This window comes from Piliocolobus tephrosceles, chromosome 14 (genome assembly GCF_002776525.5).
Source record: "Piliocolobus tephrosceles isolate RC106 chromosome 14, ASM277652v3, whole genome shotgun sequence".
Classification (NCBI taxonomy): domain Eukaryota; kingdom Metazoa; phylum Chordata; class Mammalia; order Primates; family Cercopithecidae; genus Piliocolobus; species Piliocolobus tephrosceles.
Window position 1 is genome coordinate 28,436,946 of NC_045447.1, and position 16,197 is coordinate 28,453,142.

The 16,197-nt window shown below is 37.6% G+C and overlaps 1 protein-coding gene and 1 non-coding gene across 2 annotated transcripts in view; both read left to right on the forward strand.

Annotated features, from left to right (window-relative positions):
* The window catches only part of SVEP1 (sushi, von Willebrand factor type A, EGF and pentraxin domain containing 1), a 234,079-nt gene that overhangs the window by 30,963 nt on the left and 186,919 nt on the right, over window positions 1–16,197 (forward strand). The window contains exon 3 of the mRNA XM_023202055.3: window positions 2,393–2,569. Coding sequence (XP_023057823.2) covers window positions 2,393–2,569 — 177 coding nt within the window. The remainder of the gene's footprint in view (window positions 1–2,392; window positions 2,570–16,197) is intronic.
* On the forward strand, window positions 8,428–8,531 carry LOC111536854. Its single transcript, XR_002729834.1, has one exon. It is a non-coding gene; the product is annotated as a U6 spliceosomal RNA (small nuclear RNA).

A 16,197-nucleotide genomic window follows, 5' to 3' on the forward strand; every position in this document is an offset into this window, starting at 1 on the left:
TAAACAGGTTTGGATTTAAGTTGTGGGCCTGCAACTTAATGAAATCTAGTTTTTAAGAGCTAAGCCTTAAAAATCCAGAATGTCTGGATTTAAATCCCAATTTTGTTACCTACTAGCTGAGTTTTTTTGTTTGCTTTGTTTTTATGTATCATTTATCTTTTATATTCCTTAGGTTTCTTGTAAATAGAATAGGAAATGAGAATCGTACCTACTCCATAGAATTATTACAACGATTAAATGGGTTAATAGATATAAAGTGATGAGAAAGTTCCTGATGGCTTATTATACTCAGCACTCAATAAACTGTCTACTATTACTGATATTTATTATTTATTAATGTAAATTATTATTTATTATTAATTACCCTAGGCAATTTATTTAACAACTATGAACTTCAATTTTCTCTCCATTAAGAATGGAAAATATTATTATATGTATCACAGAGGTTTTCAGGAGGATTAAATAAAATATTTAAAACATCACCAATATAGTATCTAGCACATGGAAGAAGTTCAGTAACTGACTACCTTTGTTTCTCCTTTTCTCCAAGGAAAGTAATATGTTACGTGGGAAAACAGGGGGGTTGCAGTTGGAGATAGTGGGTGTTGCCAGATGGGATTATGAAATTATGAGTGCTATCAACAAATTTCAACTCCTGTCATCCCTCTGTCTTCTAGGACTGGGGACTTCTGTCCTGATGGAAGTTGACCCAGAAAACTAGAGTCAACAACAAAAGGGTTTTGGTTGCCATAATGCAATAGGGTTCTAGAAGACACCACATTTATTACACTAAACTAATATCTAAAATGTGTAATACTTTAGTTGAGTTTCTAGGTTTAGTAAGTAAAACCCTGTTTTTACTGGAAAGACATGATCAGATGAAAGGAAATGAGCCTCGTTTCCCCTGCCTCTGTGTTCTCTGTAGCTACTTTCAATTTAGATGGATCCACTTTGGGTTTCACTACTGTTCATGTTTCTGGCCATTCTCAATAGACATAGGTTGCAGAATAATAACTTTCCCCATTTGTACCTCCTCCACTTATCTCCCTTTCAGACCTGAATACTAGTATACTAGTCTTGACAGCTATGTTTTTCTCTTCTTCTCACCCTTTTTGAGACAGGGTCTCATTCTGTCACACAGGCTGTAGTGCAGTGGTGTGATCACAGCTCACTGCAGCCTCCACCTCCCAGGCTCAAGGGATCCTCCCACCTCAGTCTTCCAAGTATCTGGGACAACAGGCGTGTACCACCATGCCCAGCTAATTTTTTTTAATTGTTATTGTTTTTGTAGAGACAGGGTCTCACTATGTTACCTAGGCTGGACAACTAGGTTTTCCTTGCTCCCTGACTTTCTTTACTGCCAAAGAAACCTGTAGTCCAGTGTCTCAGAGCTAAGTCCTAGGGGCCTGTGTTACAGATCTTTTACCCACACCACAATCTATTGGAAGGAGCTTACCAGGGTACCTGGTTGCACTGGGTTCTTTCTGTTGGGGCTGGAGTCTTCCCTTTGCTTTGCCCCTATCTAGATGAGATAGATGTTCTATATTTGAGTTTACCACCAATCTCCTTCCCAGGTGTCCAATTGCAGCCCATGTGTCTTGCTGGAACTTACCCACTTAAATTCCTACTATGAGCCCATCATATCTGGGCTTAGAGCCCCATGGACCTAGCATTGGAATTTAGTCTACAACTTTCAAATTTCTTGAAAAGAATAAAGGACTTACTGTTTGTCTGATTTTAGGCCATCCATTCTGGGTCAATCATATTCAGCCTTACCCCACCCTGTCAAGTCACTTTCTAAACAGGTCTGCCTGAGTTATTGCATTTCCAGGATGCCTCACTTCGGAGCACAGCTCAAGTAATAAGAATGGTCTTTATTTACCTACTCAAATACCATAGAAGTGATGGTATTTATTCCGAAGTTGGTGGCTCACAATTAACATCTTTGTGCAGTGATCAGGATGGTGGCTTTGTTTCCCACTGGAACAAAGATTTGGGGAATCTGGTTGCTGGGGCCTGACCTCACCCAGAGGCAGTGGAATGCCGCTGCTTTGGAAGCCGGGGGAATGACCTGCAGAACCGACTGCACTGCTTCCTGCAGCATCTGGAGATTCCTCACTAAAGTACTTAATTTCTGCCTGACCCGGCATGGCCTTGAGAACTTATGATGAGGTCCCAGACTGGAATAACTTAACTGGCTGCAATGAATTCCCAGAGTGCGCTAGTACAAATAACACACATTCGTATTTGGGTGGGAGCAGGAAGCATTTGGGAATTAGACGGATATGGAGAGATATTTTCTCCAGCTTGCACTTAAATTTTAAGGACTAGAGAATGTAACATTCAACTGTGACTCATTTTTTTATCGTCCTCTGTCATATGTTATTTGTAGATCTACCTTCTGGGAGTTTTATTCAAGATGACATGGTCCACTGCTCATATCTTTGTGACGAAGGCAAGGACTGCTGTGACCGAATGGCAAGCTGCAAGTGTGGGACACACACAGGCCATTTTGAGTGCATCTGTGAAAAGGGGTATTACGGGAAAGGTCTGCAGTATGAATGCATAGGTGAGTCTCCAGTCTATGTATGACAGTTGTCTGTTGCTGTGTGACAAACGATTCTAAAATGCAATGGCTGTGAGGAATACATGCTTGTTATTGCTCATAAGTGTGTGGGGTCAGTGGGGCAGCTCTTTGGGGCTTCAGCTGTGCTGACTCATTTATTTGCCATCAGCGGTGAGGTGAGTAGGCTGCTGGCTGATCTCAGCTGGATTCTCTTATGTGTTTGGGTGTCTGACAATAGTCTGATCTAAAATGGCTTTGTCTAGGACAACAAGGCTGTCCTTTATGTGGCCTCTCATACTCCATCAGACTAACCCAGGCTTGTTCAGGTGGGGACGGCAGGGTTCCAAGAAGAATGGAAGCTTGTAAGGCCCCTTGAAGCCTGGGTTCAGAACTGAGAGGAGAAAGATTTGGAGTCTTTGTAATTAGTCTAATAAAACAGCCAAATCTGTCCTCTAGGCACATAAACCAAAATATGCCTCAGTCTCTCTATGAGATCAAAACCAGTGGAATTCTTGCCCCCATGCCACATGTAACTGGTAAGATTGTCACACACAAAAAATGCATCGTTCACTTGGTGGCTTTTTAAACTCTTGAGGAGCCTCCACCAAAGTGCATCAAAAAGTTCTAAAACTGCCATCACTTCAAAATGGAATTGGAATGGCTATTATGAAAAGGACAGAAAATTACAAATGATGGCAAGGATGGAGAGAAAGAGGAACTCTTAAACTCTGTTGGTGAGAATGTGAATTAGCATAGCCATTATGGAAAACTATATGAAGGTTCCTCAAAAAATTAAAAAGAGAACTACCATATGATCCAGCAATCCCACTACTGGGCAGATATTCAAAGGAAAGGAGATCAGTATGTCAAAGAGACATCTGCACATCCATGTTTCTTGTACCACTATTCACAATAGACAAGATACGGAATCAACCTCAGGGTCTATTCAATGGAAGAACAGATAAAGACAATGTGGTCTGTGTACACAATGGAAGACTACTCAGCCATAAAAAAAGAATGAAATCCTGTCATTCTTGGCAACATGGATGAGTCTGGAGTTGTTAAGTGAAATAAGTCAGGCACAGAAAGACAAATACCACATGTTCTCACTCATATGTGGAAATTTTTAAGAGTTGATCTCACAGAAGTAGACAAGAAAAGAGTGCTTACTAGAGGCTGGGAATGGTAGGAGGTATGGGGGATGGAGAGACGTTGGGTAAAAGATACAAAATTACTACTAGATAGGAGAAATAAGTTATAATGTTCTGTAACACTCTAGGGTGACTATAGTTAACAATAATTTATTGTACATCTTCAAATAGCTAGAAGAGAGGATTTCGAATGTTCCCAACACAAAGAAATGATAATTGAGGTGACAGATATGGTAATTGTCATAATATGACCATTACACATTATATACATGTTTTTAAAATATCATACTATGCCCTATGCATATGGATAGTTATTATACATCAATTAAAAAATAATAATGAGTGGGATTTACTTCATTGACATCTGTAATTTTTCCCTCTCTAGGTTTTCTTATAAGAAGATCTTTATATTTTTATATCTTATTAGAGAGGCAAGAAGGGAAACAGGAATCTTGTGCTCTACATTGTATTTTAAGAAAATCTAATGTTTTGAAGTAGTACATAGTTTTTCTGTGTTGAATAGCATTTGTTGGATTTTTTTTTACCTAAAGAGCAACTTTTGTTTATAGTTTGCAGTTCTTTCATGATTTGCTGTTTAGGAAAACTGTATTCCCATGGAAATTAACACCCACAAGGAAAATTTAGGAAAGCTAGGTTTTCTTTATTTTGTACCATGTGGTCATTCATTGCTTGTTTCATGTGAATATTATTTTATTCTGGCATTTTATAGACGGGTCTGCTCTCCACACAGAAATGAGTTTCTCTGTCTGAAAGGTTCTCTCTTCTTTTCTCCTTTCTTTTTTCCTTCTTCTTTCCTTCTTCCCTTGGGACATTTCCTCCTGTGTCTTTCTTTTACTCTTTTTTATTCTTGTTGCCTCTCATCTCCTTTCCCTTAATTTTTCCTGCTTCCTCTGGCCTTGATCCCAGCTGGCAGAAACCTCCTTCCTGGGTCCAACCATCCATGCTCACCCAGCAGAATCACTCCTTTCTTGGCCCTGCTCCCACCCCACCCAGCAGGATTTCTCACTTAAGCAGAAAAAGGTTAGGGGGTTGGGAGGGGATCAGCTCAACTGCCTCTGAGTTGGCAAAGTGCCTCCCCTTGTTTTTCCTTCCCTTTGAATCTTCCCACACTCTCATCAACAGCCCAGCTTGGCACTCTCTCCAACCCCCCTTCCTTACTCCCCCATCCTAGCCCACCAAACCCAGGCAGAAGAGCTCATTTTCCTTGTTGGATGCTGTAGTCAGCATGTCTGCTTTCCGTGTGGTCCTAGACTGAACTGCTCCCTGCCAACCAGCCACTGGCCTGTGGCTGCCTATAGCATCAGCCACTCTGTGCTGTGGCTCTTGCTGTTCCACAGCACTAGAACTTTGCATCCCAGGGGACAAGCAGCAGGAAGAAAGAGGGGGCAGTTCACAAAACCACTGCCCCCAGTTACCCAAGTAGCTTTGTCTACTACCAGTAACACATTTCAGGATGAAAGGCACAGCAGTCCGTGAAATGTATGTAGTTGGGTGGGCCTGTCATTAGTGCATCAGTAGACGGGATTGGAGCACTTCTGCTGTTGATTCTAGCCAAGAACACTAGGCACATAAGGATTAGTTTATCCATCCCTGCCCTTAAATTAGTAAGCCTTAGCTTACTGATACTCAGTGATGCTTTCTTACATACAAGATTTAAATTATATAGAGTTGCATTAACACAAATTTTCATACGGTCATCTTCAATATTTGTTTCTAAGAGATTAGGAAAAATGGAACTGGAACTCCAAGAGGTGCCTGTGTCTTTGTGTAGCTGTAGGAGGCAGTACTGATCACTGGCTTCTCTGGAATAGTAGGAGCTAAGAGAAAAGAAATTATATCATTCCTATGGCATGAAGGACTCATGACCAGACTCTCCTTTCAGAAAGGCAGAAAGAAATCTTAGCTATACATCATCCAGGACCAAAAACCTGGAAGCAGTGAGCCCCTTTAAAATCCATTTAGTAAATAAGTGTTGAGGATGTTCTCTACACCAAGCCCACTGCTGGGCATGAGGTAGGTATTTAATAGTGAGCAGACAGATATGGTCACTCCCTTCTTGGGACTTACAGTCTACTGCAAAAATCAGTTTGTAATTGCCAATAATGTTATGTGTTATTAAATTTTATTTTAAAATGCCCATAGTATGAGGAACAGATGACACAGAAGTTTCAAATTAGACAGCTGAGATCTGAAGGATGACTAGACCATAGCTGTTTTATTACTTAAGGAGAGGACGTTTAAATTTCATTCTGAATAGTTGGAATTCTGAGTATTTATCCTCATTGCAGAAACAATGCCTCTCAGAAGGAAATCATTTCTTTTTAGATCCAGAAGTAACCCTAGAGATTATCTGCTCTAAACCCCTCATTCTACAAGAGGAAATTGAGGCCTCAGGAAAGATGAGTATATTGCTCAAGATAACATATCCAACCATCAGCAGAACCCCGGGAAGAACCCCAGACACTTTTCTCTAAGTCCTATATTATTTTCAAGATATCACACTGCTGTTTTCCCCCATGTTTGAAAATAACATCTTATATACATTGCTTCTCAGAGACAACAGACACTGAACTGTGTTCAAAATGTTTTACAACACAGAAAGAGCTGGCTTAAATTCAACCTCTGCCAATTACAAACCACATGGCTATGAGCAACTTAATTTCTTCTGTTCTGAGTTTTTTCTGTAAAATGGGCTTAAATTATAGTATAATTTTGTACATGTATACATGCATATGTATACATGTCTATGGACATAGATATGTGTCAATGTAATATGTAGATATCTATGTATATAGATGTATGTAGATATGTATATAGATTGCATGTGTGTATGTGTATGCAAAACTGTTTGGGTTAATAGAGAATATACTTAGAATATATAGGATGGTATGTAGCACATCAATTCTCAACCAGGGGTGGATTTTATTATTAACCATTATTTTGAGATAATACAAATGTCATGAGAAAGCTAATGAATGAGCATTAAGATAATTACTTCAAGTATGAAGTAAGTGACAACCATATATCTTATGAATTCTGTTCTAGGCTAGACTAGGGGTATTATGCTATACATTCACCAGTGCATGGTGGTGCACAGGCCTTGCACCTAGCAAAGAGCTCTTGCACCTACTAAAGGTGGAATACACTTTTAATCTGATGAGTATCCAGTGAAAAGCAAGAATATTAGATGGGAGAAAGCAGAGGAATAATGTGCCATAGAATGTTGAAGAAAGCAGACATTATTAAGCTTCAAGTTAATGACAAGTTTAAAAAATAATAGTAAAGTAAGACAAAAAGTAGAGGTTGTTTGCCTTGATTAGGATAAGGACAGATGCTGAGATGAGTTATATTTGTTAGTTTCATGGACAAGTAGAATATTAGAAATGGCCATAAGGGTTTTTCCCCATCATTCGTTCAAAAGATGAGGAAATCCCATCCCATCATCATATAGTAAATTTGTGACAGAGCTGAAGTAGAATTAAGGTCTCCCAATTTCCAGGCCAAGGCTGTCTCACAGGGTACCCTTGAGACCAAAGATAGCTGACCATCACGATATTACTGTGATCTTCTTTTTCTTTCTCGTTGGTCTGGGAGATTGGTGGTCTGGGTTAACTTTGTCTTCAAACAATGACCTCTCAAATCTGTGGCCGAGGCAGTGGCTTCCCTTGAAATGAACGCCACTGTCACAGTTAGCAGCTACTTCATGGAGAAGATCCTGATGCACAAAAAAGATTGCAATAATTATAGATCTGTTCCATGTCATGAAAATCTTAACTTGAATACAAGTCCTTGTTAGAGGTACTTGTTAGAAATCACTGACAAGTAATAGTCTGTCAAAGAGTTCAGTTTTATAATACATGATATGTTTGAACTGGTTTATAATTTCTCTTGACTCAAAACTTCAATGAATTAGTTTCAGATTAATCATGTGCTTTTAGCTGGTGGTCTTGTCATTCTTGTTCTTTTCTCTTGATGTTACATTACTCCTTAAGAAACCAGAAATGGAGAAAAACAGGAATATCGGATATCAATACTTTTCTTGTGGTAAATCAATCAATGTTTTACAAAAGTGTTGGTATTTTGCTGTGTTTTCTTTAAAAAAAAAAAAACCGTACATAACTCAGTTTCATTTACTGCAAATATTTTGGATGATTCAGGAATGCAGGTCTGGTATTCTAACACTACATAATTAGATTTAGAGGATGGAGAAAATATTATTCTGAGTTGAGTTATTAAACTTCAGCTAAGGGAACAGTATTGCAAAACTGTGGATCTAATGAAAAGAAGGTGTTACTTACATTTCTACTTCTGTTACTAGTATGACTTTCTTCATCCTTTACCTTTCACATAGGCATTTGGATACTGAGGATGAGGATGATGATGATGATAGCAATAACTGATAATAATAATAGTGGTAGCTAATATTAAATAGTGCTTACTATATGTCAGACAGTTTTCTAAGCATTGATTATATTAACTCACATAATCTTTACAATAACTCTCTGGAGTATTTTTTCATTTATAGATAAGGAAACTAAAAGTCTGAGAACTTAAGCAATTTTTCCAGGGGTCACACGGCTAATAAAGCTGGGATATGAGCTCAAGTTTTCTGGCTGCACAATCTATAGTCTAACCATAGGGATAGAAATTTAACAAACAGACTTACAATTAAGAATATAATTTTTGTGCTTGCATTGGCAGCAGATATGCTAAAATTGGAATGATATAGGGAAAATTAGCATGGCCTCTCTTGCAAGGGTGACTAGCAAATTCATGAAGCATTTCTTATTTAAATATGTATTTAAATTTAAATACATTTATATGTATATTTAAATATTTATATATATACTTTCAAAATCTGTTAAGTATTAGTTTGTCCCTTATAATATCATCAATATTTATTATCAATATTTAATCATTTTAAACTTTCAAAGTAGCATTTTCGTATTGTTCAAACTAATACTCAGAAGGAAAAGAACAGAATGAGTTATATAAAATTTAAATCTGGTCATACTGTACTCTATTTAATGTTTTTGAATTATGACCCACTCATACAATAAAGTTCAGGCTCCTTTGCATGGTATAAAGGCTTTGCATGACTTTACCTCTTCTTTATTCTTTGAGCTGAGAGCTTGAACTAGTTCTAGTTTTCTGCAGCTCTTATGCTATTTCATTCTTTGGATCTTTCTTCATGCTTTTTCTGGCTCCCTTTCCCATCACACCTAGCTGTTGTCTTTGTTCCTACTTCATAAATGTTGCTAACAGGCAGTGACTTTCTAATTCATTAGGTGTCCCTACTGCTTGTCTTCAGAGCCTGTAGTAAGTAAGTGCTCAAGGAAAAGGATGTCAGTAAGAAGTAAACTTTAATATCAGAATTTTAAATGGAATAGAACTCATTACTGAAATCTTAGGCAATTGCAAGATTTTCATGTTTGCCTTGAGCACCACAGGATTCCTAGCACAAAGGTGCTAGGTAAGAAATTTTAAAAATGCTTTTAATTTATTTAAAACCAAAATATTTACATTTGATTAACCTTTGCTAACAACAAATCAAATAAACCATGTGATTGCTTTCCTGGATTAGTCATTTTAAAATGGATAGATCATCAAATCACATTGAGTAGTCGGTGAACTCTTGTAAATCCAAGCAGTTGCTTGGATTTCTGAATTTCCCCTGGAGGAATTTGAGAGACACAAAGTATAGAGACAACAGGCATCTTGAGGACAGTGCTCTTTTGCAGAGATTGACTACATTTCAATCAGTTAGGTATGTTTGGCAGATTGAACGTTATAGCTGGATAGAGGCCAAGGCTGAGGGCCAGGTAACTTGAGCCAAAGCTCCAGCTATGTTATTTTCATAAAAGGAGGAAACACTGTCGAAATAGAAACACTGGAATATTTATTTGGGAGTATCTTATTATACATGTAAATATATGCACACAAATCCCCACCCCTACCCTGCACACATACACACATTTTCCTGTGTAAATATTATATCATTTATTTGGAAAGAGAGAGGACAAAGAGCTCTAGAAATTCTTGAAAGAAAACCAAAACATTTGGAAATCTTGTTCTGTAAGCAGAGTTTGGCCGGTTTTTTTACCCCCCAAAATATCCTCAGTGGTACGTAATAATGGATTTGTAAGGTATAAGGAATTTGTACAATGTATTCCCATTTGCTTTTTATGAAGGAATATTGCTAACATGTTGACACTGGTTCCATCTTAAGCTGGAGAATTTGTAACTGCTGCCTAAATTAGGTTAGTTTGTTCCATTTTCTTTTGAATGAGATAGGTATTCAGCCCTGATAGTGCATTTTCCAGTCTATCATGATTGTAACACACATAAAATTAGACTACTGGTGCAAAGCATCACAAACGCCCAAAGTCAGTGTGTTGTGTTCCTTAGAAATAAAAAATGTAGACAGTAGCCAAGAATTCTCAAGATAAGGTTTGTGATCAATATCTGCTTATTGTTATAAGATCGTATCTTTCTCCTCTTCCTTTCCCTAGCCCCATTATAAGATACTCTCTCTAATACAAATGATACGTGAACAAAGGGAAAACATTTAACATCTACTAACTGAATCATGATCTTCAAACATTGTTGCTCATTTAACCCCTAAAAAAGAAAAAATGGAAAATTTACGAATCCCTCGTTGATTTTTAAATGGCCATCTAAATTTTTTTGTCAAGACTTTAAAAGATGGTAATTCATAATACTGTATTGACATTTTAAAATAAAATCATTGTATTAGTTTCAAATATACCCACTAAAATCTAAATATTATCGCAAATGTTTTAGTATCCATTTGTTAACAAGCACCTTTTTCATTACAGAAATTTTGGTGGCTTCTTATTTTTTTAGTCCTCTTCTATTCTGCTTTCACTACGTAATTCTATTCTAATGCAATATATTTTTTTCCAAAGCCTTCTGTTGATCACAGAATTGTACTTTTCCACTACAAAAATTGTGGATAAAAATTGAAATTAATTTTTAAATGTTCTGTGACCAAAGTTGCTACTAGACTGAGTTATTATCATAATTGCTATTTGTATATAACTTGTCATGCATGTTATACATTTTGATACTTTCTTACACATAAAAATACTGTTGAAAATTCATCTCTTAATAAGATGCATTATTAATTAGTTCATATATCCATGGATTTTTATTATTCATTGTTAGGTTAAGAGAGCATACAATATCAATTTTGTTTCCTTTTTTTTCACTTTTATGGATTTTAGTGCTGAAAACCTTCTTCATAGGAGTATGTACATGGGACTTGAATAAGTTGTGTTAAATTGATGTCACTCAATTCTTGGAGTTCCTCCTGCATTGCATGCCAAAAATAACATCAGTTATCTATCATCAAAAAAGTATCATAAATGATTTATTAGCTTACAAGTCCCTTAGGTCCTTTACATCTTTATTGAAATTGAAGTATTTGAAACATTTGGACATGCAAAAGGAGTTGTTACACAATCATTACAATCATTCACTTTCTCAATTTCTGGGATGCCCTCCAAAAATACTTTACTAGGACTTGTTAAATGACTATCTGTGAGTTTTAGTCATGCAAGATGAATAAGTTCTGGAGAAATGCTGTAAAACAGTGCCTGTAGTTAAGAAAAGCTTCTTAAAGAAAGACCCTGCTTATTATTTCTTGACTAAAGAAGGGTTTCCGAATGTCAAGATTTTGAATCATGGTGAAGATTTTTCACCTCGGGGCAATGTACTCTAGTAAGATTTGAAGGGGTGAGAAGTACACATTTATTTTGAAAAATGAAAGATAGGCAATTGTGAAAAGGTATCATAGATACTTTCTCAAGCATACTAATTTAGTTATATATTTATATTGAGGTTCTGAAAATTGGTTCTTTTAAAATGATGCATGTAACATTCACATGCCACTTGCGAAGTCTTTGCCTTACATGCATTTCTCATTTGCAGAAGAGGAAACAGTTTTGAATAATTTAAGTAGCTTTTCTAATGTCATTCAACTATAAAGAGGTAGAATTCACTGTGACCAAGTAGGCTTCATCTCTGGGATGCAAGTTTGGTTCAACAAAAGCAAATCAATAAATGTTACTCATCACATAAACAGAATTAAAGACAAAAACCATATGATTATCTCAATGATGCAGAAAAGGCTTTTGACGAAATTCAACATTCCTTCATGTTAAAAACTCTTAATAAACTTGGTATTGAAGAAGCATACCTCAAAATAATAAGAGCCATCTATGATATATCCACAGCTAGCATCATACTAAATGAGGAAAATACTTGAAAACTGGCTTAAGACAAGAATACTTTCTCTCACCACTCCTGTTAAACATAGTATTGGAAGTCCTGACCAGAGCATTCAGGCAACGGAAAGAAATAAAGAGGATCTAAATAGGAAGAGAGGAAGTCAAACTATCTCTATTTGCAGATGTCATGATTCTATATCTAGAAAACCCTGTAGTCTCTGCCCAAAAACTCATTCAGCTGATAAACAACTCCAGCAAAGTTTCAGAATACAAAATCAATGTACAAAAATCAGGAATATAATTTCACAATTGCCACAAAAATAATAATAGGAATACAGCTAACCAGGGAGGTGAAAGATCTCTACAATGAGAATGACAACACACTGCTCAAAGAAATCAGAGATGACACAAACAAATGGGAAAATATTACATGCTCATAGATAGGAAGAATCAGTATTATTACTATGGCCATACCTCCTGAAGCAATTTACAGATTCAATCCTTTTCCTATCAAACTACCAATAACATTCTTCACAGAACTAGAAAATACAATTTTAAATTCATGTGGAACCAAAAAGGATCCAGAATAGCAAAGTCAATCCTAAGAAAAAAGAAAAAAGTTGGAGGCATCATGTTACCCAACTTCAAACTATAGTATGAGGCTACAGTAACCAAAATAGCATGGTACTGGTACAAAAGCAAACACATAGACCAATGGAACAGAATAAAGAGCCCAGAAATAAGGTCACACACCCACAACCATCTGATTTTTGACAAAATGAACAAAAACAAGATATGGGGAAAGGACTTCCTTTTCAATAAATCGTGCTGGGATAACTGGCTAGCCATATGCAGAAGATTAAAACTGAACCCCTTTCTTACACCATATACAAAATTCAACTCAAGAAGGATTAAAGACTTAAATGTAAAACCCAAAACTGTAAAAACCCTGGAAGACAACCTAAGTAATACCATTCCAGACATAGGAATGGGCAAGGGTTTCATGACAAAGACACCAAAAGCAATTTCAACAAAAGCAAAAACTGTCAAATGGAATCTAATAAAACTTAAGAGCTTCTGCACAGCAAAGGAAACTATCAAGAGAGTAAATAGACAGCCTACAGGATGGGAGAAAATATTTGCAAATGCTGCGTGTGACAAAGGCCTAATATCCAGCAGCTATAAGGAACTTTTACAAATACATTTACAAGAAAAAAAGCAAAAAGCAACCCCATTAAAACATGGGCAAAAGACATGAACAGACACTTTTCAAAGGCATACCTACAGCCAATGAGCATATGAAAAAATGCTCAATACCACTGATCATTAGAGAAATGCAGATCAGAACCACAATGAGATATTACCTCATACCAGTCAGAATAGCAATTATTAAAAAATCAAAAACAACAGATACTGATGAGATTGCTGAGAAAAGGGAACACTTACACACTGGGGGTGGGAATGTAAATTAGTTCAACCATTGTGGAAAGCAGTGTGATGATTCCTCAAAGAGCTAAAAATAGAACTACCACTGGACCCAGCAATCCTGTTACTGGGTACATACCCAATGGAATATAAATCAGTCTACCATAAAGACACATGCATGCAAATGTTTATTGCAGCATTATTCAAAATAACAACAATGTGGAGTTAACCTAAATGCCTATCAATGACAGATTGGATAAAGAAAATGTGGTGCATGTACACCATGGAAGACTATGCAGCCATAAAAGGAATGAGATCATGTCCTTTGCAGGAACATAGATGGAGTTGGAAGCCATTATCCTGAGCAAACTAATGCAGGAACAGAAAAGCAAACACCACACGTTCTCACTTATAAGTGGGAGCTAAATGATGAGAAGTCATGAAGACAAAGAAGGAAACAATAGACACGGGGGCCTACTTGAGGGTGGAGGGTAGGGGGAAGGAGAGGATCAGAAAAAATAACTATTGGGTACCAGGCTCAGTACCTGGGTGATGAAATAATTTGTATAATAAACCCCCATGACATGAATTTACCTGTATAACAAACTTGCACACGTACCCCTGAATCTAAAGTAAAAGTTTAAAAAAGTGGAGGAGTTAGCCTGCAGACCTAGATCTCTGACCCCAGAGTTCATGTTGTTACTTGCAATTCATCCATAGCACTCATTGCTCAGTATTATCCATCAAAGAAATGATCCGGAAGTATTTTGCTGCTATTTCCAGGTTATATTTTAAATAAACAGTTGCTTCTAAATTGTAGTTTAGTATTCCCAGTGTTTGGTTCCACAGGGCCTGCATGGGGTTGTTGTTCACTAAATGTTACATGATTAGCCGAGTTTGGATGATAGGCAGTGTTAGCAATTTGAAAATGATAGCCCAAGCTAGAGGAAATCAGGCTATGCTTGTTTAAATTGCCCATCATTCCGAACTCATTGAAAACATGGTGTGCCTTATAGTGTGCTATGTGCTGGTGATGCCAAAATACACACACAGACACACACACACACACACACACACAGAGAGAGAGAGAGTAACCCCAGGTATCCACAATAGATTGGTTTGAGGATACTAAAATTCAAGGATGTTCAATTCCCTTTCATGTGGTTTGTGAATGATTCAGTCATTATGCAACTGTGTGCTCATATCAATATAGTTATTGATACCAGTTAATGGCATGAATCCTGATTCTGTCACCTACTGTGTTTTTCTGGGAAGTTTTTGATCTCTATGACATGAGTTTCCTAGTGTATATTTCCTAGTCTATAAAGTCTATTATTAATAGTAGGCTCATGAGGAACATTAATAATAGTAGGCGCATGAGGAACATTAAATAAGATGTGAATAAAAGCTTGCTAAAATGCCAGGCATGGAGTAAGTGCTGATTGGCATAAATTACTGTGCTCCATCAGTGGTAGTTCTCTACAGCAGGAGTTCCCAACCTCTGGGCCATGGACTGGTACTGATCTGCGACCTGTTAGGAACAGGGCTGCATAGCAGGAGGTGAGCGGCAGGTGAGTAAACCTTACCACCTGAGCTCTGCCTCCTCTCAGATCCGCGGTGGCATTAGATTCTCATAGGAGAGTGAACCCTATTGTAAACTGCACATGTGAGACATCTAGTTTGCATGCTTCTTATGAGAATCTAATGCCAAATGATCTGAAGTGGAACAGTTTCATTCTGAAACCATCCCGTACCCTAGTCAGTGGAAAAATTATCTTCCATGAAACCAGTCCCTGGTACCAAAAAGGTTGGGGACTGTTGCTCTACAGGAAGCAATTTTGCCCCCTCCCCAGGGGACATTTGGCAATGTCTGGAGGAAATTTTTGATGTCATAGCTGAAAAGAGCTACTATTATCCAGCGGATAGCAGCCAGGGATGCTGCTAGACATCCTACAATGCCCCACACAGCCCTGATAAGCTACAAACATCAATAATACTGAGGTTAAGAAACCCTGTTCTGGCCAGGCGCAGTGGCTTACACCTGTAATCCCAGCACTTTGGGAGGCCGAGGCGGGTGGATCATGAGGTCAGAAGATCGAGACCATCCTGGCTAACACAGTGAAACCCCATATCTACTAAAAATGCAAAAACAAAATTAGCCAGGCATGGTGGCAGTTGCCTGTAGTCTTGGCTACTTGGGAGGCTGAGACGAGGGAATAGTGTGAACCTGTGAGGCGGAGCTTGCAGTGAGCCAAGATCGCGCCACTGCATTCCAGCCTGGGCGACAGAGTGAGACTCCATCTCAAAAACAAAACAAAACACAAACAAAAAAACCCAACCCTGCTCTATATTAACAGTTTGGATTACTGCATTAAAATATGAGTCAAAAAACACTACTGGAATTACAGTTCTTTTTACAAACTTTTAGAAGAAATATCAAATTCTGTGATTCTACTAGGGTTGAAAGATCTCTTGGGTATGATCATTGCAGCATCTTATGCTCCAGATACCCCAAGCTGCTAGTGGCTCTTCGGTCACTTCAAGCCCTTTCGTAGATCCATGCTTGTGCAGTTTTGTTCCCTTTGCCTAGAATACCCCATGCCTTGTGTGTCCATTTCTTACTAGTCCTTCACAATTTCCAACAAACTCACTTATTTGACACCTTTCCTCTCATCCCTTCTCCCTTAGATTTATGGCCCCAACACAGCTAGACCTGAAATTTGGGGGTCATAAATATTTTCTCTGTTCCCACTTACCATATAGTATTATAATGTTTGGTAGG